Here is a 23,958-nt window from a genome sequence, read left to right as displayed (position 1 = left end):
ACCTGACAAAGTAGAATTTTCTCGAAGAAAGATGCTCACCCTGCCTTTGAGGAAAATACTCCCTGGAGGAGAATACTAGGCAGCCGGCAGTGAAAGGGTTACCAATAAAGCAGTGATGAACGCCAACAACACTTTCAACAAAATAGAAACCAGACAGAACACCAACCAACAGAAAACAGACTTCGAACAACAAAACGTTTTATCTGATTCATTTCTAAAAACATCCCCATCCACATCTTTTTAACTAAGTATCTTTCAAACTTTTACTGAGGCAGGTTTGCGCAACACTCAGTCTAATTCAACACGTTTTGTTTTCGTTCCCTCCGGGTGCACTGGTTTCCTCCTACAAAACAAATTGCCCAAATACCGTTTCAGTGTGGGTTTAAATAAACAAATGCAACGATTCCAGTCTATTCAGACATTTCGTACAATTGGTACTTTTTCAATGAATGACTTTACAAATTTGGTCAACCAGGTTAAATACTATTGCGAACAGAGAATGTAGTTTACGCTACGTCTTAACAAAAGTCAGCCGCGATACCCCAACGTGTTCAGGTTTGTTGTTGTTTATATGCGATTTCATTGGTTGAGGTTTGTGGGGGGCGTGGCTTCCTAGAAATTTAGTGCCAAATACCGTTTCAGAGCAAATGAAAATTAGGAACCAATCAAGAGCGGCCGTGTCCCGAGCTCAATCTTATTAAAGGGACAACCTGGAATTTACCTGGTCAGGAGGATAATGTGCCAGCTTGACACCATGCACCACCACTGGTAGTATTACACTGATGCCGTTCTCTGATAACGATTTTCACCAGTGTTGGAAGGCAGTTCTGGGCATGGCTTGCGAATTTCAGGCAGGCCTAAATTTACACCCCGTTCTTGTGCATTTGTTATTGGAGTTCAATGACTTTTCAATTATCCCGTTTGGAGATATCACGCTCCTGCAGGAAGCCATTTTTGTAATGAAAAAACCAACATATCTCATGCCCAAGTTGTCCCTTTAACATGCTTAAGGACATGGTTTGTCAGCGACCGTGTTCTCCATTTAACTTTGAACATCGATGTCAATCAAGTGATGCATGCAACCGAACAGTCATAACGATTTCCACCTTTTTGGCAACGCATATAGTCACGGCAGACACTTTTCTCCATAAAATCTTCAGCAGAATTCCAACCAATCAGACCCGACCTAACTCATTTCTGAATTACTTCAGCCAATCACACAAGTCCTAACAAAATTGATAACTGTCTCACTTGTCCACGTTTGAATAGTCTTCTAACAAGTTTCCTAAATGGTCGTTATGTGATTTGAATGTCTTTTTTCGATTGCCACCTTTTCGTTTTCGTTTCTGTACTGGAGCCTGAAACAGAGGAAGACATTATCAGTAATGGGAGGGGTGGGTTAAAGAGACGACCATGGCCTGGTAATCACCTGGCCAGGAGGATAATACCTCTGTCTGCCACCATGTGCCACCACTGGTAGCATCGTACTGAAGCTGATCTCTTATAATGATTTTTGCGGACGGACACCACCTGGTTAGACTGTGCACTCCAACTAAGTGATGGTAGCGAGCACGAGAGAAACACACTCAAATCATAACACCAGCTTTGCCGGTGGATCTATAGGAGAAAGCCCCTCCCACTGGCTGGCTGTGGAAAGGCTTACTACCTCTCACAGCGCAGAGAAACTAGTGACATCAACTACAAACTAGATTGAGAAATCTGCTTAACAGCAAATTAAATGGGCCCCCGAGTATTGGATGGAGGGAGCATTGGGTTATCCTAGCGATAGTAAACTGTTGTATGGATTACATTATCCTAGCCAGAGAATGAGGGTGGAGACAGTTCTTGGTAAGTATAGTTCAGAGTGCATCACTCACTGGGTGAGGTTAAGTCTTGGGTTTGAAAGTGTTGGGGAAAGTGTTTGAGGCTTGTTTCTGTTAAAAACATTGTTGACACCATTCTCAGTTGCTGCTTTGCTGATCTTGGACAGTGTTTTATCAGTTCAGCTACTGAGGTAGGCCTAAAACACTTTCTCCAACACTTTGAAAACAGAAGACTTGATGTTACCCATTGTCTGTGTAAGGGGTGGGTCTGTAAAAAGACATGTTTGAGATGAAATTGAAATAGCATTGAGAATTAAAGATGCTTTCCCAATGCTTGACTGGTCCGGCAAGAGGCATTGCCAGGAAAACGTGACGTCATTTTGGCCATTCTTCTTACCGCACGCCCTCCCTCTCCGTAAAACTTGCAGACATGGTGTGAAGTGGGAGGGCGCACAATGGGAACCACACTGCCGCGATGTTAATAGTTTCTATTTATAGAATTCAGCGGCAGAGATTTTAATCACGGAAAAAGTAGATTAACTCGGCTAATCTCAATGGATTTTACCCAGGAATGTTTTCAAGGCGAGAGAAACATCTGATTTAAGTACTGCGCTTATTAGATTTCATGTTCATGCCGAAGATTGGCCTAAAACGTGGACGAAAAGAGTGCATTATCGAGTGTTGGAGAGGTCACGTGATTGGACGAGAAACCTGAGCGAAAACAATACTAACTCCAGCTCCCAGAGAGGGAGGAGCTGGAGTCATAAAAACGCATCTAAAGCATCGAAATATTCTGAGTTTTGAAAAATCGTTTTGCGATAGTCCAAGGAGGATATTGCGGTGACGTCACATCACGTGATCCCGACCCATATTAATGATCGCTATGGCCAATCAGATTCAGTCTACTGACAGCACCAGCACTGAACACATCTCCACGTCTCACTGTCTGGTGCGCTCCTGTACACAAAAACACCAATAGACATGAAATATTGCAATACCTAGTATGGATTCTTCCTGTGTAGAATAAAATTTACAGAGCAGATTAACTTCCACGAATAAAAAAGACGTTTGGCGTGGCCAAAGTGCGCAAATAATGGGAAATAATGTCTCCGCTAAAATACACTACGAAATACACTAGGCAATGCACTACGCGATACACGGTAGATATGCAGTTGAGTTTGTTATTGTTTTGACTTAGAAGCCCGCCCATATCATAATATATTCATGTATTCATGAAGTATGAACTCATTTCTGTCCCATACAACTCTAAGAACAGTCAATTTCTCCTTATATCATCACCGAAACCGCGATATCCGCAGGAAGATTTCGTTCTAGTGTCCGAAAATGCATGATCTTACAGGGGCGCTAACTCGACAAATAGAGGGGATCTATGGGGATCTATACGAGTTTTAGGTATTACAGGTCTCGAACTTGTAAAATCTGTAAACATGCCTCCAAATCCCATTATGATAATGAAGAGATTGCCCCATATCTGGGAGACTGTTTTGAAACCATCGCTAATTTTGGAAGATCGGTGCCGGCTATTTGGTTTAAAAAACCCTATTTTTCCCCATCAAAACAGCACTTTTCATTATTCAAATGATAGCTTATTGTCTGAAGACTTATTTCATAGCAGAAAAGTACTAATAACTATGATTTGATGCGAAAAATCTAACTTTTTTGATGACTTGATTTTCCCTTGGCCGTGGATCGGAGACAAGACCACAATTGATTTTCCAAGCCATTTCCAGTTATTTAAAATGCCTGCCATTAAAGAACGCGTGGAGCTGTGAAACTGAAATTCGGATATGATATACGGGTTAGTCTTGCGAGTAACTGGTGCGATGGAAATTGGTGATTGACCACGGAAATTTTTTTTAAAATTGACAAGTTTGACACAAGTGGACATTTTTACCCATTTCGGCCATTTTCACTCCAAATTTGAACCACCCCCCCTATGGCCAGGTTGTCAAAATTCAAAATTATTTTTTTTACCAAACAATTTATTTATATCTGTAGACTTGCCACAGCAAATATTTTTTCAATACCTCTCCAAATATGTACTTGAGAGTAAAAAACATGCACTCGTCTAATAGATAGGCCTGGACCCTCCAACCTATGAATATTCATTAGTGGTCTTGTCTCAATGAAGAGGGATAATCTTGAGATATCAATGAAATATGCCTTTTCCCAAGCATTTGAGATGTCTTGACTAACATAACCAAGTTTCATCAAAAATGAACTTGATTTGAGCGAGCTATTAACGTTTTAAAATGTTGTCCGATACGGACAACCTACCTTATATTTCGTCTTCAAATTGTTTACAGACTGTCTTCAAGTTAAGCTCATTAACTCGTAGAATTCTTAATCGAATGGTACCGAATCTTCGACAAATCACCAGTGGTCTACAGTCAATCTGAAATAGGAATTTGAAACAATTTTAATTCATGAGAAATATTCAAAAATTTCAATTTTTTGGAAAAAAGTTGTCTTTTTAAAGGATGTTCCAAGGTTGTGACAGTGGTATCATGCTGAAAATGTCAAAATTTCAAATCGAACAATATTAACTTTGTCTGAAATTTGAAAAACAACAAATATATGATGCATTATAAGCATGGAAAGCTTGTTAGTAAGGTGTGAAATGAGAAAAAGATTAACCCATATGTTATCTCCCTGTCTGTCACATCCAAGTCTGACACTTCCACAACAGCAACCATTGTCATCGCTATTGTCCTATCAACATCCACCCTTTTGTAATCTCTTGTCCTTTCTTGTGTATTTTCAGTCTGTTGAAGGAAGCATCCCGAAATAGACATCTCCTAGGAGTACGATTTTAAGCGAAGAAAGACAAGTATACGAAAAGACGAGACAAGATGAGGACAAAGGCGAGGAGATTGATAGGAAAACGGGGTTCTCCGAGGCGTGCTAGGGCATCGAATGCAGCAATGAGAACAATGTTCAAGAGCGGACATGTGCGGAGTGGAGGTGTCGAGGTGGTGAGCGACGACGAACGAGAAGTAGGCCTACAACCCACATGGAGACGACTCACGCCCCAGGAGTACGGACAGGTCACAACGATGGGACACGACGGCAAAAGACACATACCGGATATTAATAACCGTACTGCCAAGAATGTCAACTTACTACGGCTGAACATGAAAGAAGACACTGATGATGAGATGGAGATACCAGATGAGACCATGGAGCATGATCACGAGAGTTTCGTTGTTCAGACAACCAAACTGATGGATGTGCTCAACGACGTTAACAGGGCCCATAGCGAATATCACGTGAACTGTCAGCCGATATTCAAATATGGAGAGGTACGTAAGCAGGGGGTGTGTTGTTCAGTCACTGTGGTGTGTAAAAACTGTGGTTTTTATTCGAAATTGTATAAACTTTTTGAGGACATAGACACTGGCAAGCGCGGACGAAAAGCCGCTCTTCCAAATGTTGCATTACAGATTGCGTTGCAGGACACAATGATTGGCAACGAGAGTATGAGTTACATACTGAGCATGATGGGAATCCCGCCCCCCTGTAGGAGTATCATGCAAAAGCAGGCAAATAAGGTTGGTGATGAAACAGTTAAAATGAATGTGGCCGATATGGCAGACATACGCGAGAACTTGAAAAGGATACTGCGCCTAAGAAATCAGGACGACACAGGAATCAATGTCCAAGCTGATGGACGCTATAATAGTTTACACCTCACTTCGAGGAACAAGATGGGCCGTTGTGCGAGCACAATGACTGGATTATGTGTTGAAAATGTGACAGATGAACACAAAATCATTGACATTGAGGTTAAAACAAAACTCTGCTGGATAGGGGCTGCAATGCGGGCGAAAGGTTTTGAAGTTAAATGTGGTGCCACTGGCACAAACGTTGACGAACGACACTCGAAGTGCACGGCTAACTTTCCTGAAGCAGATGCATTCAGAGAATATGATCTTGGGGTTGCATTTGCCGAGACTTTTGAGAAACAGGGCCTACATGTAGAACATTTGACTACAGATGGTGATTCCAGTTCATTCAAAGGTCTAACTGATGCAACAAAAAAGCTCTTCGGCGGCTTGTTCACGGTGAAGCATCAACTTGACTCTATACATTTGCATCAAGCCCAGACGCGTGCAGGACATAGAGCTGAATTCAGTAAAGGTATGTTCCCGGGACGTACTGCTGAGGAGAGAACACTGTTAAAAACAACGTTTCTGAATGATCTTAGGGTAAGGTCATCCAAGATTTTGCAATCTCTATTCAAGCGCTGCAACGGTGATCTTGACAGGATCATGGGATACCTGTATGACACTGTTGCCTGTGTTGTGAACTGTTATGGTGGTGACTGCACTGGTTGTCCACAGAACGAATTCTCACTGTGCTCAGGCACAACTGGTTCTTGGTGGCACAAATCAACACGATGGTCATCTTACGGTGAGATTCCCAAGTTTAAAATGACAGTGATTGACAAGAACTTGGTACATCTCGTTTTGGAGGTATGCCTTAGTAAAGGAGCGTTGCAACAGCTGAGTCTTGGCGTGACAACCCAGGGGGTCGAGTCCAAGAATCGAGGTCTGTCGGCCAGCGATCCTAAGATTGTGACCAGGAGCAGAAACTCAACCCCTCGTATCCATTCAGCAGCCCACAGAATGAACCATAACATAGCCGAGAGCGGGCGACGGAAACTAAAGTGGTTCAACATCGAAGTCGATACTTGTTGCCGCCCAATGAAAGCACTGGACAGAATTGCAATGAACAGGCAGTACACAGTCAGGTACCAACGCAGTGCTAGACACCAGAAGTTAGCTGGTGTTTTGAAAAACATCAGGGCAACAGATTACTTCACCAAAAAGAAAAACAAAACCAGGGGTGGTGACTACAAGAAACATGTGATGATAACAATGCCGGACTTGCGAAGGAAGGCTGTCAAGAAGGCTGTTGCACGACGAGACAGACCGCCTGTACCAGAGTGGAAATGTCTCGACCCAAACAGCAGAAACTACGACCACTCCTACTTTCGGCGATCCTTCAAGATCCAACCAGCCACCAAGACATCCAAGAGGTTGCCATCGCGGTAAGAAAACTTTCAAATGTCAATTCAATATAATGATATTTTCTTTCAACTTCAACATATAGCTTACCAGGAAAAATGCATTTAGGGCGGTTGCCATGGCCTGCACAGACTTTCTTGGCATTGCACCTTTTTCTACTTTGATTGACCCTTCCTCTTTCTATTGTCAAGTGCTCGACTTTCACGCACAGAGGATTATGACAAAGATGACTTATATGATAACCTGCGCCAGTTTTGAATTTCAATTCATCATGGTCACACAAAAACATTGCCCGGTGTGCCGTCATTGTGACCGGCTTATCTAAAAAACTTACTTTAACAAACCCGTATGTTACCCCCCTCTTTTTTTGTTTAGCCCCCTCCCAATTCAAACAAAAACCATTACTTTTAGTCTTTGCTAATATTCTTGCTCGTAATTCAGATACTTTTCTCTTGAATTCACCTGCTGAAATAAAAAAATTAGTGAAAGCTTGGTACCCTGCCACCCAGCGTGCTCTGTGCCCGACACCTCCCAAAATGAAAATAACATGCAAAACAATCAACACTTTCATTACTATTCACAATTGATGATTGTTATGAAACATATCTAGCCCAAAAAAGTAGAAAAATTTGAAATTATTTGAAATTTTTTGAAAATTTCAATTTTTGGCATTTTCACTTAAAAGCCCTGTAGGCCAGGGGGGGGTTAAATTTGAGAATTTTCTTTTTTTCCACATTTTCCAATTTCAATGATATGTCCACACATTCTCAACACATTTCAGCCAATTCAAACGGTTTTTGTGGATTTCAGAGCTCATTTACTATTTTTGACCTGTAACCCAAAACCCTCTAAATAGAGACAAGACCACAATTGATTTTCCAAGCCATTTCCAGTTATTTAAAATGCCTGCCATTAAAGAACGCGTGGAGCTGTGAAACTGAAATTCGGATATGATATACGGGTTAGTCTTGCGAGTAACTGGTGCGATGGAAATTGGTGATTGACCACGGAAATTTTTTTTAAAATTGACAAGTTTGACACAAGTGGACATTTTTACCCATTTCGGCCATTTTCACTCCAAATTTGAACCACCCCCCCTATGGCCAGGTTGTCAAAATTCAAAATTATTTTTTTTACCAAACAATTTATTTATATCTGTAGACTTGCCACAGCAAATATTTTTTCAATACCTCTCCAAATATGTACTTGAGAGTAAAAAACATGCACTCGTCTAATAGATAGGCCTGGACCCTCCAACCTATGAATATTCATTAGTGGTCTTGTCTCAATGAAGAGGGATAATCTTGAGATATCAATGAAATATGCCTTTTCCCAAGCATTTGAGATGTCTTGACTAACATAACCAAGTTTCATCAAAAATGAACTTGATTTGAGCGAGCTATTAACGTTTTAAAATGTTGTCCGATACGGACAACCTACCTTATATTTCGTCTTCAAATTGTTTACAGACTGTCTTCAAGTTAAGCTCATTAACTCGTAGAATTCTTAATCGAATGGTACCGAATCTTCGACAAATCACCAGTGGTCTACAGTCAATCTGAAATAGGAATTTGAAACAATTTTAATTCATGAGAAATATTCAAAAATTTCAATTTTTTGGAAAAAAGTTGTCTTTTTAAAGGATGTTCCAAGGTTGTGACAGTGGTATCATGCTGAAAATGTCAAAATTTCAAATCGAACAATATTAACTTTGTCTGAAATTTGAAAAACAACAAATATATGATGCATTATAAGCATGGAAAGCTTGTTAGTAAGGTGTGAAATGAGAAAAAGATTAACCCATATGTTATCTCCCTGTCTGTCACATCCAAGTCTGACACTTCCACAACAGCAACCATTGTCATCGCTATTGTCCTATCAACATCCACCCTTTTGTAATCTCTTGTCCTTTCTTGTGTATTTTCAGTCTGTTGAAGGAAGCATCCCGAAATAGACATCTCCTAGGAGTACGATTTTAAGCGAAGAAAGACAAGTATACGAAAAGACGAGACAAGATGAGGACAAAGGCGAGGAGATTGATAGGAAAACGGGGTTCTCCGAGGCGTGCTAGGGCATCGAATGCAGCAATGAGAACAATGTTCAAGAGCGGACATGTGCGGAGTGGAGGTGTCGAGGTGGTGAGCGACGACGAACGAGAAGTAGGCCTACAACCCACATGGAGACGACTCACGCCCCAGGAGTACGGACAGGTCACAACGATGGGACACGACGGCAAAAGACACATACCGGATATTAATAACCGTACTGCCAAGAATGTCAACTTACTACGGCTGAACATGAAAGAAGACACTGATGATGAGATGGAGATACCAGATGAGACCATGGAGCATGATCACGAGAGTTTCGTTGTTCAGACAACCAAACTGATGGATGTGCTCAACGACGTTAACAGGGCCCATAGCGAATATCACGTGAACTGTCAGCCGATATTCAAATATGGAGAGGTACGTAAGCAGGGGGTGTGTTGTTCAGTCACTGTGGTGTGTAAAAACTGTGGTTTTTATTCGAAATTGTATAAACTTTTTGAGGACATAGACACTGGCAAGCGCGGACGAAAAGCCGCTCTTCCAAATGTTGCATTACAGATTGCGTTGCAGGACACAATGATTGGCAACGAGAGTATGAGTTACATACTGAGCATGATGGGAATCCCGCCCCCCTGTAGGAGTATCATGCAAAAGCAGGCAAATAAGGTTGGTGATGAAACAGTTAAAATGAATGTGGCCGATATGGCAGACATACGCGAGAACTTGAAAAGGATACTGCGCCTAAGAAATCAGGACGACACAGGAATCAATGTCCAAGCTGATGGACGCTATAATAGTTTACACCTCACTTCGAGGAACAAGATGGGCCGTTGTGCGAGCACAATGACTGGATTATGTGTTGAAAATGTGACAGATGAACACAAAATCATTGACATTGAGGTTAAAACAAAACTCTGCTGGATAGGGGCTGCAATGCGGGCGAAAGGTTTTGAAGTTAAATGTGGTGCCACTGGCACAAACGTTGACGAACGACACTCGAAGTGCACGGCTAACTTTCCTGAAGCAGATGCATTCAGAGAATATGATCTTGGGGTTGCATTTGCCGAGACTTTTGAGAAACAGGGCCTACATGTAGAACATTTGACTACAGATGGTGATTCCAGTTCATTCAAAGGTCTAACTGATGCAACAAAAAAGCTCTTCGGCGGCTTGTTCACGGTGAAGCATCAACTTGACTCTATACATTTGCATCAAGCCCAGACGCGTGCAGGACATAGAGCTGAATTCAGTAAAGGTATGTTCCCGGGACGTACTGCTGAGGAGAGAACACTGTTAAAAACAACGTTTCTGAATGATCTTAGGGTAAGGTCATCCAAGATTTTGCAATCTCTATTCAAGCGCTGCAACGGTGATCTTGACAGGATCATGGGATACCTGTATGACACTGTTGCCTGTGTTGTGAACTGTTATGGTGGTGACTGCACTGGTTGTCCACAGAACGAATTCTCACTGTGCTCAGGCACAACTGGTTCTTGGTGGCACAAATCAACACGATGGTCATCTTACGGTGAGATTCCCAAGTTTAAAATGACAGTGATTGACAAGAACTTGGTACATCTCGTTTTGGAGGTATGCCTTAGTAAAGGAGCGTTGCAACAGCTGAGTCTTGGCGTGACAACCCAGGGGGTCGAGTCCAAGAATCGAGGTCTGTCGGCCAGCGATCCTAAGATTGTGACCAGGAGCAGAAACTCAACCCCTCGTATCCATTCAGCAGCCCACAGAATGAACCATAACATAGCCGAGAGCGGGCGACGGAAACTAAAGTGGTTCAACATCGAAGTCGATACTTGTTGCCGCCCAATGAAAGCACTGGACAGAATTGCAATGAACAGGCAGTACACAGTCAGGTACCAACGCAGTGCTAGACACCAGAAGTTAGCTGGTGTTTTGAAAAACATCAGGGCAACAGATTACTTCACCAAAAAGAAAAACAAAACCAGGGGTGGTGACTACAAGAAACATGTGATGATAACAATGCCGGACTTGCGAAGGAAGGCTGTCAAGAAGGCTGTTGCACGACGAGACAGACCGCCTGTACCAGAGTGGAAATGTCTCGACCCAAACAGCAGAAACTACGACCACTCCTACTTTCGGCGATCCTTCAAGATCCAACCAGCCACCAAGACATCCAAGAGGTTGCCATCGCGGTAAGAAAACTTTCAAATGTCAATTCAATATAATGATATTTTCTTTCAACTTCAACATATAGCTTACCAGGAAAAATGCATTTAGGGCGGTTGCCATGGCCTGCACAGACTTTCTTGGCATTGCACCTTTTTCTACTTTGATTGACCCTTCCTCTTTCTATTGTCAAGTGCTCGACTTTCACGCACAGAGGATTATGACAAAGATGACTTATATGATAACCTGCGCCAGTTTTGAATTTCAATTCATCATGGTCACACAAAAACATTGCCCGGTGTGCCGTCATTGTGACCGGCTTATCTAAAAAACTTACTTTAACAAACCCGTATGTTACCCCCCTCTTTTTTTGTTTAGCCCCCTCCCAATTCAAACAAAAACCATTACTTTTAGTCTTTGCTAATATTCTTGCTCGTAATTCAGATACTTTTCTCTTGAATTCACCTGCTGAAATAAAAAAATTAGTGAAAGCTTGGTACCCTGCCACCCAGCGTGCTCTGTGCCCGACACCTCCCAAAATGAAAATAACATGCAAAACAATCAACACTTTCATTACTATTCACAATTGATGATTGTTATGAAACATATCTAGCCCAAAAAAGTAGAAAAATTTGAAATTATTTGAAATTTTTTGAAAATTTCAATTTTTGGCATTTTCACTTAAAAGCCCTGTAGGCCAGGGGGGGGTTAAATTTGAGAATTTTCTTTTTTTCCACATTTTCCAATTTCAATGATATGTCCACACATTCTCAACACATTTCAGCCAATTCAAACGGTTTTTGTGGATTTCAGAGCTCATTTACTATTTTTGACCTGTAACCCAAAACCCTCTAAATAGAGACAAGACCACAATTGATTTTCCAAGCCATTTCCAGTTATTTAAAATGCCTGCCATTAAAGAACGCGTGGAGCTGTGAAACTGAAATTCGGATATGATATACGGGTTAGTCTTGCGAGTAACTGGTGCGATGGAAATTGGTGATTGACCACGGAAATTTTTTTTAAAATTGACAAGTTTGACACAAGTGGACATTTTTACCCATTTCGGCCATTTTCACTCCAAATTTGAACCACCCCCCCTATGGCCAGGTTGTCAAAATTCAAAATTATTTTTTTTACCAAACAATTTATTTATATCTGTAGACTTGCCACAGCAAATATTTTTTCAATACCTCTCCAAATATGTACTTGAGAGTAAAAAACATGCACTCGTCTAATAGATAGGCCTGGACCCTCCAACCTATGAATATTCATTAGTGGTCTTGTCTCATCGAGTTTGTTTACAATATGCAGCGCCATCTTGGAAAAGCCGTGACGTCACCGCGGTATCCTCCTTGGCGATAGTCCATGAATCGAATTGGGTTTCTTTATAATACCTCCATCGTCCCATCGCTCGACCAACTCCTGAGAATAATGACGTCATTATGACGGGGCGGAGCTTATGCTAATGTATCAGCGTCTCGCCTCTGCGCATGTCACAGCGCATGTCAGATTGAATCGCGACTTCGGCATGTTGGGAGAAGACGATCAGACGAATCTCAGCATAAAAGCGTCAATAACATCAAAATGAGCCGAAATTTTGAAAAGTCTTTAGTGACGTCCCTTGGATGGGGGTATGCTTGGTGGGTTTGGGGTGAAAGATTTTTGGTTTGTTCAGCTGTTTCAGAGAACACTCACACTAAAGTTTGGTAACAGATAGAATGCAGAATTCCAGCAATATCAATATGGTCCCCAGACTGTGTGGTCTGGGGCCCATAAATAGAACAGTGAGCAGTGACGGACACTCTGATCATAACACCAGCTTTGGCGGTGGATCTATAGCCCCTCCCACTGGCCGGCTGTGGAAAGGTTAACTACCTCCCACAGCGCATAGAAACTAGTGACATCAACTACAAAATAGAACAGTGAGCAGTGACGGACACTTTGACCATAACACTAGCTTTGGCGGTGGATCTATAGGAGGCAGCCCCTCCTACTGGCCGGCTGTGGAAAGGCTAACTACCTCTCACAGCGCATAGAATTAAACTAGTGACATCAACTACAAAATAGAACAGTGAGCAGTGACGGACACTCTGATCATAACACCAGCTTTGGCTGTGGATCTATAGGAGGCAGCCCCTCCCACTGGCCGGCTGTGGAAAGGCTAACTACCTCCCACAGCGCATAGAAACCAGTGAGATCAACTACAAAATAGAACTGTCAAGTTGCGAGAGTGAGCAGTGAGTGTGGGTATACATTTTCATCAATGACTGTGGGGACACAAATTTCTCGGAACAGCCTTGCGGCATACACATTCAACTACGCAACAATATATCAGGGCTGTACCATCAATTATACACCACCCATTGAAGCTACCGCAACCTTTGCCACCGGATGCAGTTCATACCTTGGAACGGCCTTGCCGCATACACGTACCATTACAAAACAATTCATCAGGGCTGTTCCATCAGTTTTGCACCACCCATTGAAGCTATCGCAACCTTTGCCACAGGCTGCAGTTCATACCTTGGAACGACCTTGCCGCATACACGTACCATTACAAAACAATTCATCAGGGCTGTTCCATCAGTTTGCACCACCCATTGAAGCTACTGCAACCTTTGCCATAGGATGCAGTTCATACCTTGGAACAGCCTTGCGGCATACACATACCATTACATAACAATACATCAGGGCTGTTCCATCAGTTATGCACCACCCATTGGAACTTACTGCTGTTTTTGCTCCGACGTCCTGCATGGTAGTGATTCCCCGCTGGTCCAGGTACTCATCTATCTTATTTTCATCTACCCCATCTACGGACACGCCTCGCCATAATTTTATAAATTCTGAATAAAAAGCAGAACATTTTGAAAGGGCATTGTAGTCTTGTAGTGAAAGGCCTACACTGTTGTCTTCATTGTATTTTATAGTGCCACAAATAAAACTTCTTAAAAAATGGAAGCTCATCAAAGTCCTGAAAGGTCTCGGGACAGTGCGGGGTTAAAACATTCGAAACTAGATGACAACCTCTACTGTAGTTGGAAAAAACAAGCAAACAAACTGTACTTGATATCAGACTCATAGTACTTTGAAAACCAAAAGCTTTCCTATGCAAATGAGAACCACTGAGCAATCAGAGTGTCCTTACCCTCGTCAACTGTGAAGTCAAAGCTCTTATCGTTGTAGAAGAGGATTTCTTTTTTATCGGCGGGTCGCGTGATTTTGGTGATTTGGCTGCCCAATTGCTGTAGAAAGTAAGATTGAACAGTCTTTCAATTCATGAGAAATTGTGATAGAAAGTAAGATTGAACAGGCTTTCAATTCATGACAAATTGTGATAGAAAGTAAGATTGAACAGGCTTTCAATTCATGACAAATTGTGATAGAAAGTAAGATTGAACAGGCTTTCAATTCATGAGAAATTGTGGTAGAAAGTAAGATTGAACAGGCTTTCAATTCATGAGAAATTGTGGTAGAAAGTGAGATTGAACAGGCTTTCAATTCAGGAGTAATTATGGTAGAAAGTAAGAAAGTACCACCCCCTCTGGTCCTTCTAAATGTTTGTCCAGGTCATCCCTATACATGACCTTCATGACCTAATGTCGTGACCTTAATGACCTTATGTCGTGTACGACGTTAGATTTCAACACAGTATGTAATGCATTGTGATGTCATTACTTCAAACATGCGTCGTCCTCCTATTTTTGCAAGCCAGCTGATGGAACTTGCTGAACTTTTTAAGGAGTTAAGAATTCGGACTACTTTATCAATGCGCAAGATCAAGTGAAGTTTAAACAATCCAAAGTAGAACCTCTCTATTAAGGACACCCTCAGGACTGACAAGTACTAAGTAGAGAGGTGTCCTGATTAGAGAGGTCAAATTGAATGGAAACAACCAATTTGGGACCAAAGCTAGTGTCCTTAATAGAGAGGTGTTCAGATTAGAGAGGTCAAATTGAATGGAAACAACCAATTTGGGACCAAAGCTAGTGTCCTTAATAGAGAGGTGTCCTGATTAGAGAGGTCAAATTGAATGGAAACAATCAATTTGGGACCAAAGTTAGTGTCCTTAATAGAGAGGTGTCCTTAATAGAGAGGTTGTCCCTTATAGAAAGGTGTCCGCTAAGGGAGGTACCACTGCATATAAGTTTTAAAACGCATTCTTCCAACCAGCCAACCAGCATGTTCAAAGAAGCTTAGACAACGGTCTAAGAGATTGCAGTGTGAAACTCATTGACTGTCTTTACCTCATGTTAACTCTTCCTGGAAAAATATCATAATTTGGTTAAAAGTGATCAAAAACCTATTGTATTTTGAGCAAGCCTTGTCACTGATGTCAAGAGCATCGTACCAATACCCTATGAAGCCACAGTCCAATATCATAACAATACCAGCGTCATTACCCTTTGATCTCTGCAGGAGAGTTGGAGTCCACTGAAGGCTACTGTCGACCTATGTGGTATCTTTTACTTGTCCTGGCATAGGCACTCAGGTACAAGGGACCACGGCTATCAGTCTCATCCGACAGACCCTCACGTATTTCATACATTGTAGGTTTTGTGCTGAGCCAGGAATGTTCTGTTGGAGAATCTTATAGTATCCCTTTAAATTATTTGTATTGTAGTTGTGCTGCATAAAGTTAGATGGCAGCACAATCTAGTTCTTCTCATTCTCTCCTTTATTCCAACTTATGTAATTCAAGGCCTTCTCAGGGCTTGACCCCTATCGCTCAATGCCAGTCCATTTATACCTTATGCCAAGAGCTGTTATCATACATTTCAAACCACTATATTTGCAGTTCTTCCTTCCTTTACCCCACCACGGCCACAGATGACCAGTCCCATCGGTCACAGTTCCTTGAGAAGGGGATCAAACCCGGGCCTTATTGCGGGGTAGGAAGCAGTGTTGACCACACAGTTCCTTGAGAAGGGGATCAAACCCGGGCCTTATTGCAGGGTAGGAAGCAGTGTTGACCACACAGTTCCTTGAGAAGGGGATCAAACCCAGGCCTTATTGCGGGGTAGGAAGCAGTGTTGACCACAAAGTTCCTTGAGAAGGGGATCAAACCCGGGCCTTATTGCAGGGTAGGAAGCAGTGTTGACCACACAGTTCCTTGAGAAGGGGATCAAACCCGGGCCTTATTGCAGGGTAGGAAGCAGTGTTGACCACACAGTTCCTTGAGAAGGGGATCAAACCCGGGCCTTATTGCAGGGTAGGAAGCAGTGTTGACCACACAGTTCCTTGAGAAGGGGATCAAACCCGGGCCTTATTGCAGGGTAGGAAGCAGTGTTGACCACACAGTTTCTTGAGATGGGGATCAAACCCGGGCCTTATAGCAGGGTAGGAAGCAGTGTTGACCACACAGTTCCTTCAGAAGGGGATCAAACCCGGATCTATTGCAGGGTAGTAAGCAGTGTTGACCACACAGTTCCTTGAGAAGGGGATCAAACCCGGGTCTTATTGCAGGGTAGGAAGCAGTGTTGACCACACAGTTCCTTGAGAAGGGGATCAAACCCGGGTCTTATTGCAGGGTAGGAAGCAGTGTTGACCACACAGTTCCTTGAGAAGGGGATCAAACCCGGGTCTTATTGCAGGGTAGGAAGCAGTGTTGACCACACAGTTCCTTGAGAAGGGGATCAAACCCGGATCTATTGCAGGGTAGGAAGCAGTGTTGACCACACAGTTCCTTGAGAAGGGGATCAAACCCGGGCCTTATTCCAAGGTAGGAAGCAGTGTTGACCACACAGTTCCTTGAGAAGGGGATCAAACCAGGGCCTTATTGCGGAGTAGGAAGCAGTGTTGACCACACAGTTCCTTGAGAAGGGGATCAAACCTGGGCCTTATTGCAGGGTAGGAAGCAGTGTTGACCACACAGTTCCTTGAGAAGGGGATCAAACCAGGGCCTTATTGCGGAGTAGGAAGCAGTGTTGACCACACAGTTCCTTGAGAAGGGGATCAAACCCGGGCCTTATTGCAGGGTAGGAAGCAGTGTTGACCACACAGTTCCTTGAGAAGGGGATCAAACCCGGCCCTTATTGCAGGGTAGGAAGCAGTGTTGACCACACAGTTCCTTGAGAAGGGGATCAAACCCGGGCCTTATTGCAGGGTAGGAAGCAGTGTTGACCACACAGTTCCTTGAGAAGGGGATCAAACCCGGGCATTATTTCAGGGTAGGAAGCAGTGTTGACCACACTGTTCCTTGAGAAGGGGATCAAACCCGGGCCTTATTGCAGGGTAGGAAGCAGTGTTGACCACACAGTTCCTTGAGAAGGGGATCAAACCCGGGTCTTATTGCAGGGTAGGAAGCCGTGTTGACCACACAGTTCCTTGAGAAGGGGATCAAACCCGGGCCTTATTGCAGGGTAGTAAGCAGTGTTGACCACACAGTTCCTTGAGAAGGGGATCAAACCAGGGCCTTATTGCAGGGTAGGAAGCCGTGTTGACCACACAGTTCCTTGAGAAGGGGATCAAACCCGGGTCTTATTGCAGGGTAGGAAGCCGTGTTGACCACACAGTTCCTTGAGAAGGGGATCAAACCCGGGCCTTATTGCAGGGTAGTAAGCAGTGTTGACCACACAGTTCCTTGAGAAGGGGATCAAACCTGGGCCTTATTGCAGGGTAGGAAGCAGTGTTGACCACACTGTTCCTTGAGAAGGGGATCAAACCTGGGCCTTATTTCAGGGGCTCCACCAATTATTGCCTCCTTCATATTCAGGATGAACAAACATACATTTTAACTTGTTGGTGTATAGCGATACAAAAACATACCCGAGTGTTATGAAGTACTCTGCATAACTGAGAACATGATCAATGGACTCTTCACTTGGGTGTATAGCACGGTATGCTTGAACTCCGTGATTTAATAGAGCATTCGAATTAAGGTTGGTGGCATTCGGGTGCAGCATGAGCCTGTAGAGAAGTTTGCAAAAAAAAAACTGAATTTGTAATATTGCAATGGACATCAATGGAAGATGCTAGGTTGGTGTCTATTGCAGCATAAACATGTTAGAGAGTTTCTTAACCCTATAACACCTGGAGGCGCCCGGTGACAACCGCTGTCGATCTCACTGGAGAAAAAAACATGATTTCCAGGTAAAATAAAGTCGGGGCCAAGGGGAATAAGCCCTTGCGCTGGCTCTAGGTGTTATAGCGTTAAAGAGGACACTCGTGTCAGCTCGGCGCCTACCTGAATAACTCGCCCACATTTCGGCACAGCCTCTTCGACGTCGTCCATCAAAACACCGCCCAATCCTTTCAGGTCATTCCGCTCCAGCAATCGCATTAACCCCCTCCGGTCTCGGATGTTATACTTCGGGCGGAAGACAAACTTATTGTCATCCACGACGTTGATCTTGGGATTGTTGACGAGGGCCTACAAGGGTTATGAGACATTAGAGAGGTTCAGATTTTGATCAGCAAACAAGGTGGCACTTTATATTCCAGGTCCCTGTCTGACTTTATCAAGACTTCGAAGTACAGTAGAACCTCTCTATTAAGGACACTAACGGAACTGACAAGTGATGTCCTTAATAGAGAGGTATCCTGATTGTTGACGAGGGCCTACAAGGGTTACGAGACATTAGAGAGGTTCAGATTTTGATAAGCAAACAAGGTGGCACTTTCTATTCCAGGTCCCTGTCTGACTTTTTCAAGACTACGAAGTTCAGTAGAACCTCTCTATTAAGGACACCAACGGGACTGACAAGTGATGTCCTAAATAGAGAGGTGTCCTGATTGTTGACGAGGGCCTACAAGGGTTACGAGACATTCGAGAGGTTCATATTTTGATCAGCAAACGAGGTGGCACTTTACATTCCAGGTCCCTATCTGACCTTTTCACGACACCGATGTACAGTAGAACCTCTCTATTAAGGACACCAACGGGACTGACAAGTGATGTCCTTAATAGAGAGGTGTCCTGATTAGAGAGGTCAATTTGAATGGAAACAACCAATTTGGGACCAAAACTAGTGTCCTTAATACTAATAGAGAGGTTGTCCTTAATAGAGAGGTTATCCTTAATAGAGAGGTTATCTTTAATAGAGAGGTGTCCGCTAAGGGAGGTTCCACTGTAATAGCTTCAGTTTTTTCCTGGTGAAAAGAGATTCACCATGCGCATGCACAGTGGTAAGTGGAGCCAAAACTCTTCCATTATGTTGCTGAAAATTTTGGAACGTAATGATGATAGATACATAATCTGATTGATGCTAAGTGAGATATCGATATCAACGCTAATTAACCATTTATTCTTCCAAATATTGCAAAATGACAACTTGGACATGTTCTCAAAATATCAAAATTTTTTGAAAATTTTCTTGATGACATGGAAGACAATGTCAGTCTGAGTACTGAACCAAGATTTGGGGTGAAAACATCAAAGTCTAGTTGATTGAGAGGAAATATCGTTTTCATGGTGTTTTGAAGAATTACTGCCAAACCAGTATTGATATAAACATTTCGCTTTAACATCTATCAGATCATGTATCTATCATCAATATCCCGCATTTTCAGCGTTATATCACGCACAGTTTGCGGATGCAGACCACTTTAAAAATACCTTGTACCCAGGTCTTACAGGCTTTTCAGTCCTATACTACATTCATGCTCATGGATGGTCATCTGGCCCAGAATCATATTTTGGGTGCTGGATTCGAAAGGCTCTTGATACCAGTATGGGGCCATCCATTAAGTACAGTAGAACCTCTCTATTAAGGACACCTTCGGGACTGGCAAGTGCTGGCCTTAATAGAGAGGTGTCCTGATCAGAGAGGTCAAATTGAATAGAAACTACCAAATTGGGACCAAAACTAGTGTCCTTAATAGAGAGGTGTCCGCTAAGGGAGGTTCCACTGTATGTACGCATCAAACTTGGGATTTTGAGACCCCTACCCTTGTACACACAATTTGGACAAAATTTACAGCTGTACGCATTTTCCCCAAAATTCCTAAACTGTCTCCTCGCTCAGTACGTACATACTCAATGGATGGCCCGTATCCTCATGAGATGCAGAAGATGACCCAAGGGAGAGGTGGTGTGCAGGGTGAGGGTGACCTTACATTGGTTGGTCTCAACAAGAATTTCATCAAATATCAGTATATTGGTCCTGCCCTGATGGTACCAGGGATAAAGTGAGTTTGGAGGAGGGTGAACAGTGGGAGGAAACAACCTACCTCGGTCAATAGCCATATTTCATCAAATATCAGTATAATGGTCTTGCCCTGATGGTACCAGGGATAAAGTGTGTTTGGAGGAGGGTGAACAGTGGGAGGAAACAACCTACCTCGGTCAATAGCCATATTTCATCAAATATCAGTATATTGGTCTTGTCCTGATGGTACCGGGGATAAAGTGAGTTTGGAGGAGGGTGAACAGTGGGAGGAAACAACCTACCTCGGTCAATAGCCATATTTCATCAAATATCAGTATAATGGTCTTGCCCTGATGGTACCGGGGATAAAGTGAGTTTGGAGGAGGGTGAACAGTGGGAGGAAACAACCTACCTCGGTCAATAGCCATATTTCATCAAATATCAGTATAATGGTCTTGCCCTGATGGTACCAGGGATAAAGTGAGTTTGGAGGAGGGTGAACAGTGGGAGGAAACAACCTACCTCGGTCCATAGCCATATTTCATCAAATATCAGTATAATGGTCTTGCCCTGATGGTACCAGGGATAAAGTGAGTTTGGAGGAGGGTGAACAGTGGGAGGAAACAACCTACCTCGGTCAATAGCCATATTTCATCAAATATCAGTATAATGGTCTTGCCCTGATGGTACCAGGGATAAAGTGAGTTTGGAGGAGGGTGAACAGTGGGAGGAAACAACCTACCTCGGTCAATAGCCATATTTCATCAAATATCAGTATATTGGTCTTGCCCTGATGGTACCAGGGATAAAGTGAGTTTGGAGGAGGGTGAACAGTGGGAGGAAACAACCTACCTCGGTCAATAGCCATATTTCATCAAATATCAGTATAATGGTCTTGCCCTGATGGTACCAGGGATAAAGTGAGTTTGGAGGAGGGTGAACAGTGGGAGGAAACAACCTACCTCGGTCAATAGCCATATTTCATCAAATATCAGTATAATGGTCTTGCCCTGATGGTACCAGGGATAAAGTGAGTTTGGAGGAGGGTGAACAGTGGGAGGAAACAACCTACCTCGGTCAATAGCCATATTTCATCAAATATCAGTATATTGGTCTTGCCCTGATGGTACCAGGGATAAAGTGAGTTTGGAGGAGGGTGAACAGTGGGAGGAAACAACCTACCTCGGTCAATAGCCATATTTCATCAAATATCAGTATATTGGTCTTGTCCTGATGGTACCGGAGATAAAGTGAGTTTTGAGGAGGGTGAACAGTGGGAGGAAATAACCTACCTCGGTTGATAGCCATATTTCATCAAATATCAGTATATTGGTCTTACCCTGATGGTACCAGGGATAAAGTGAGTTTGGAGGAGGGTGAACAGTGGGAGGAAACAACCTACCTCGGTCGATAGCCATTGTTTATGCCGTGCTCCGACATCAAGTTGATTTGTTTCGTCAAGAATGTCATCAATTGATAATGGATAAGTGTCTCCCTGTTGATGCCGTTGCTGAAATATTAAAAGCGGACGATACACGAGTTTGACAATGCAATCTCTAGGAACGTTTCAATAAGTTAGGAATGAATCACTGAGAAAAACAACTCACATCGGGTAGGCCTATGTTTCATCAGTGTCGACGCTGGCGTCATCAGGGCAAACTCTGCTGATTCAAAATCCTGAATTCCCGGCATTGAGTGCCAAGTCAGGATTCCAAGTCGTCTGGTATTCCTGAATTCCGATAATTCTGGTAATGTTTGACACAGCACTATAACATTCCTCGCACAAGCGTGAATAGTTTTGATGTACGATGAGATTGGAGGGACACCTATTAAGGACTTTGTATAGCTTTTTCTTGCCTACCTAGCTGCTGCTGATTGATTTCTTTAAAGGACAACTTCTATTTTTCCGATGGAGAGGAAAATAAGATATTCTTCCAAAACCGCGTTAATTTTATGATTGAAGAAGTCACCTGAAGTTCTATTGGCCTATATGAGCTGGTATCAGTTGGGGATTTGTTTTTCATTGTGAGCAACTTCGAACATGAGAGGGGCAGAAACAGGGTGAGTGCAGCCCAAAATCGCATCACGATATCCAATTTGATGGAATCCAATTTCCCTTCTTCTATCCTTCCCCTTCCTGGGCGTTTGCTCTGCACTTGGAGGTGATTTTCTCCACGGAGTATTCCTCCTCCAAGGCGGGATGAGCGTTCATGCGTGCCAGTATGGTTAGACGCCAGTTGGGTTTATTGGCCTAGCGACTACGCCTTCGGCAAGGCCTAGTGACTCCAGACTTCGGCCGGATGGAGTGTCACAACTGCCTTCGTCCAGCAATGTGTAAAACTAAAACCCTCAGTAAAAAGGGTAAAACAGCAAGGGAAATGTCATTGTCGGGTCTTCTGATGATTTTGGCACAATTTTAAAGACATTTTCTGGAGTCAAAGTGTAAAATGGCCCTAACTAAGTGTAAACAGGCCTGTGTGTGAGATTTCCCCCAAATGTGTAAGGTTAGGCAGCCCTGTAGAGTCCACGCAAGCTACTCATGTTTCTCACTTGGTGGAGTCTGTAACCTGCCCTGGCATAGACACCAGATTAAAGGAACCTCGGTTTTACATCTCATTCAAAGGACTGTGGAGAGCCGGTAATTTTCGTTCCTTGAAAGCCACACCGGTTCATCCAGAAATACACTCCTGGGTTCTACCCGGGATCGAACCGGGGCCTTTTGAGTGGTAGTCGGAGTTCACCACTCAGCTATAAGGCTCCTTTATTCAAATTTGCACATACATTTGATCATTTTACTTCAGCGGCAAAACACTTTTCGGTACTTTTGTCCTGGTGGAAAAAACAGTCAACGAAACCAAGTGATTAGTATTCTTATCTTACCTTCATATATTTAACTATTTTTGCCAATATTCCAAACTTAAACTGTGAACTTCCTTGCATTGCCTTGTAGTTAAAATCGGCTGAAATGAATAAAACAGTAAACTCACTGAAAGGCTCAACTCATAAACATTTTCAGCTGCAATTAGAGTAGACCAAAACTAAAACAGCCACTCAAAAACTTTTCTGTTTTCGGCCAACAAGCAAAGCTATGAAAATCATTAGGCTTAATCTTTCATGCAAACTTGGCCTTCAAAATTCTTTCACAGCCAGTTTTAACTCCCCCGAAGCCGTCGAGCCTGTTTAAATCGTGATGTTCTAGTTGAACTGGTTAACACTGGGACGCGGCCATCATACTGACCATTATGCCCCCGGTCTTTTGGCCAAAGGAGGGAAGTCCACGCCAGCTACTCATGTTTCTCACTTGGTGGGGACTTTAACTTGCCCTGGCATAAACACCAGACACTAGGAGCTTTGGCTTCAAGGAATTGATACCGAACTGGAGGTATTGGTTGTCTCACCGAAACCGCGAGGGTGGCGCTAAAATGTACACCAAAACCATAGCCAATATCTTAGCTCCATCTGAGTGGTTTTTGTGAGACAATCAATACCGACAGTGAGGTATCAATTTCTATTCAAAAACATCTCAAATGAAATATATTGAATAATAAAGGCTACATTATCCATCATGTGACGAAATATTCTCACTCAGGTGTTTTGGAATATAAGTCTTATTCGAATGACTGTGAAGAGTCAGGAATATTAGTTCCTTAAATCTACAACGGTTCATCAAGAACACAAATCCTGGGTTCTGAATCTGGACCGAATTGCGTGGTAACCCACAGTACTTTTATCAACCACTAGGCTATGAGGCTTTCAAACAGGTGTCTGCGATGGATCTGCCAAGTGTTCTGGCCAAGGATAA

General features: G+C 43.0%; 1 protein-coding gene across 5 annotated transcripts in view; it reads right to left on the bottom strand.

Moving 5' to 3' along the window:
• Positions 1-409: 409 nt before the first annotated feature.
• Positions 410-23,958, bottom strand: part of LOC135499123 (transcription initiation factor IIE subunit beta-like) — a 462,452-nt gene continuing 438,903 nt past the window's right edge. For all 5 annotated transcript variants that reach the window (XM_064789792.1, XM_064789794.1, XM_064789793.1 and 2 more), the window contains 6 exons: positions 23,037-23,116; positions 21,559-21,666; positions 18,254-18,439; positions 14,216-14,312; positions 13,798-13,913; positions 410-1,358 (listed from right to left, as the gene is read on the bottom strand). In XM_064789792.1, coding sequence (XP_064645862.1) covers positions 1,248-1,358; positions 13,798-13,913; positions 14,216-14,312; positions 18,254-18,439; positions 21,559-21,666; positions 23,037-23,116 — 698 coding nt within the window. In that variant the 3' untranslated portion in view covers positions 410-1,247. The remainder of the gene's footprint in view (positions 1,359-13,797; positions 13,914-14,215; positions 14,313-18,253; positions 18,440-21,558; positions 21,667-23,036; positions 23,117-23,958) is intronic.

This window comes from Lineus longissimus, chromosome 14 (genome assembly GCF_910592395.1).
Source record: "Lineus longissimus chromosome 14, tnLinLong1.2, whole genome shotgun sequence".
Taxonomy (NCBI): domain Eukaryota; kingdom Metazoa; phylum Nemertea; class Pilidiophora; order Heteronemertea; family Lineidae; genus Lineus; species Lineus longissimus.
This window is presented reverse-complemented; position numbering and strand designations above follow the sequence as displayed.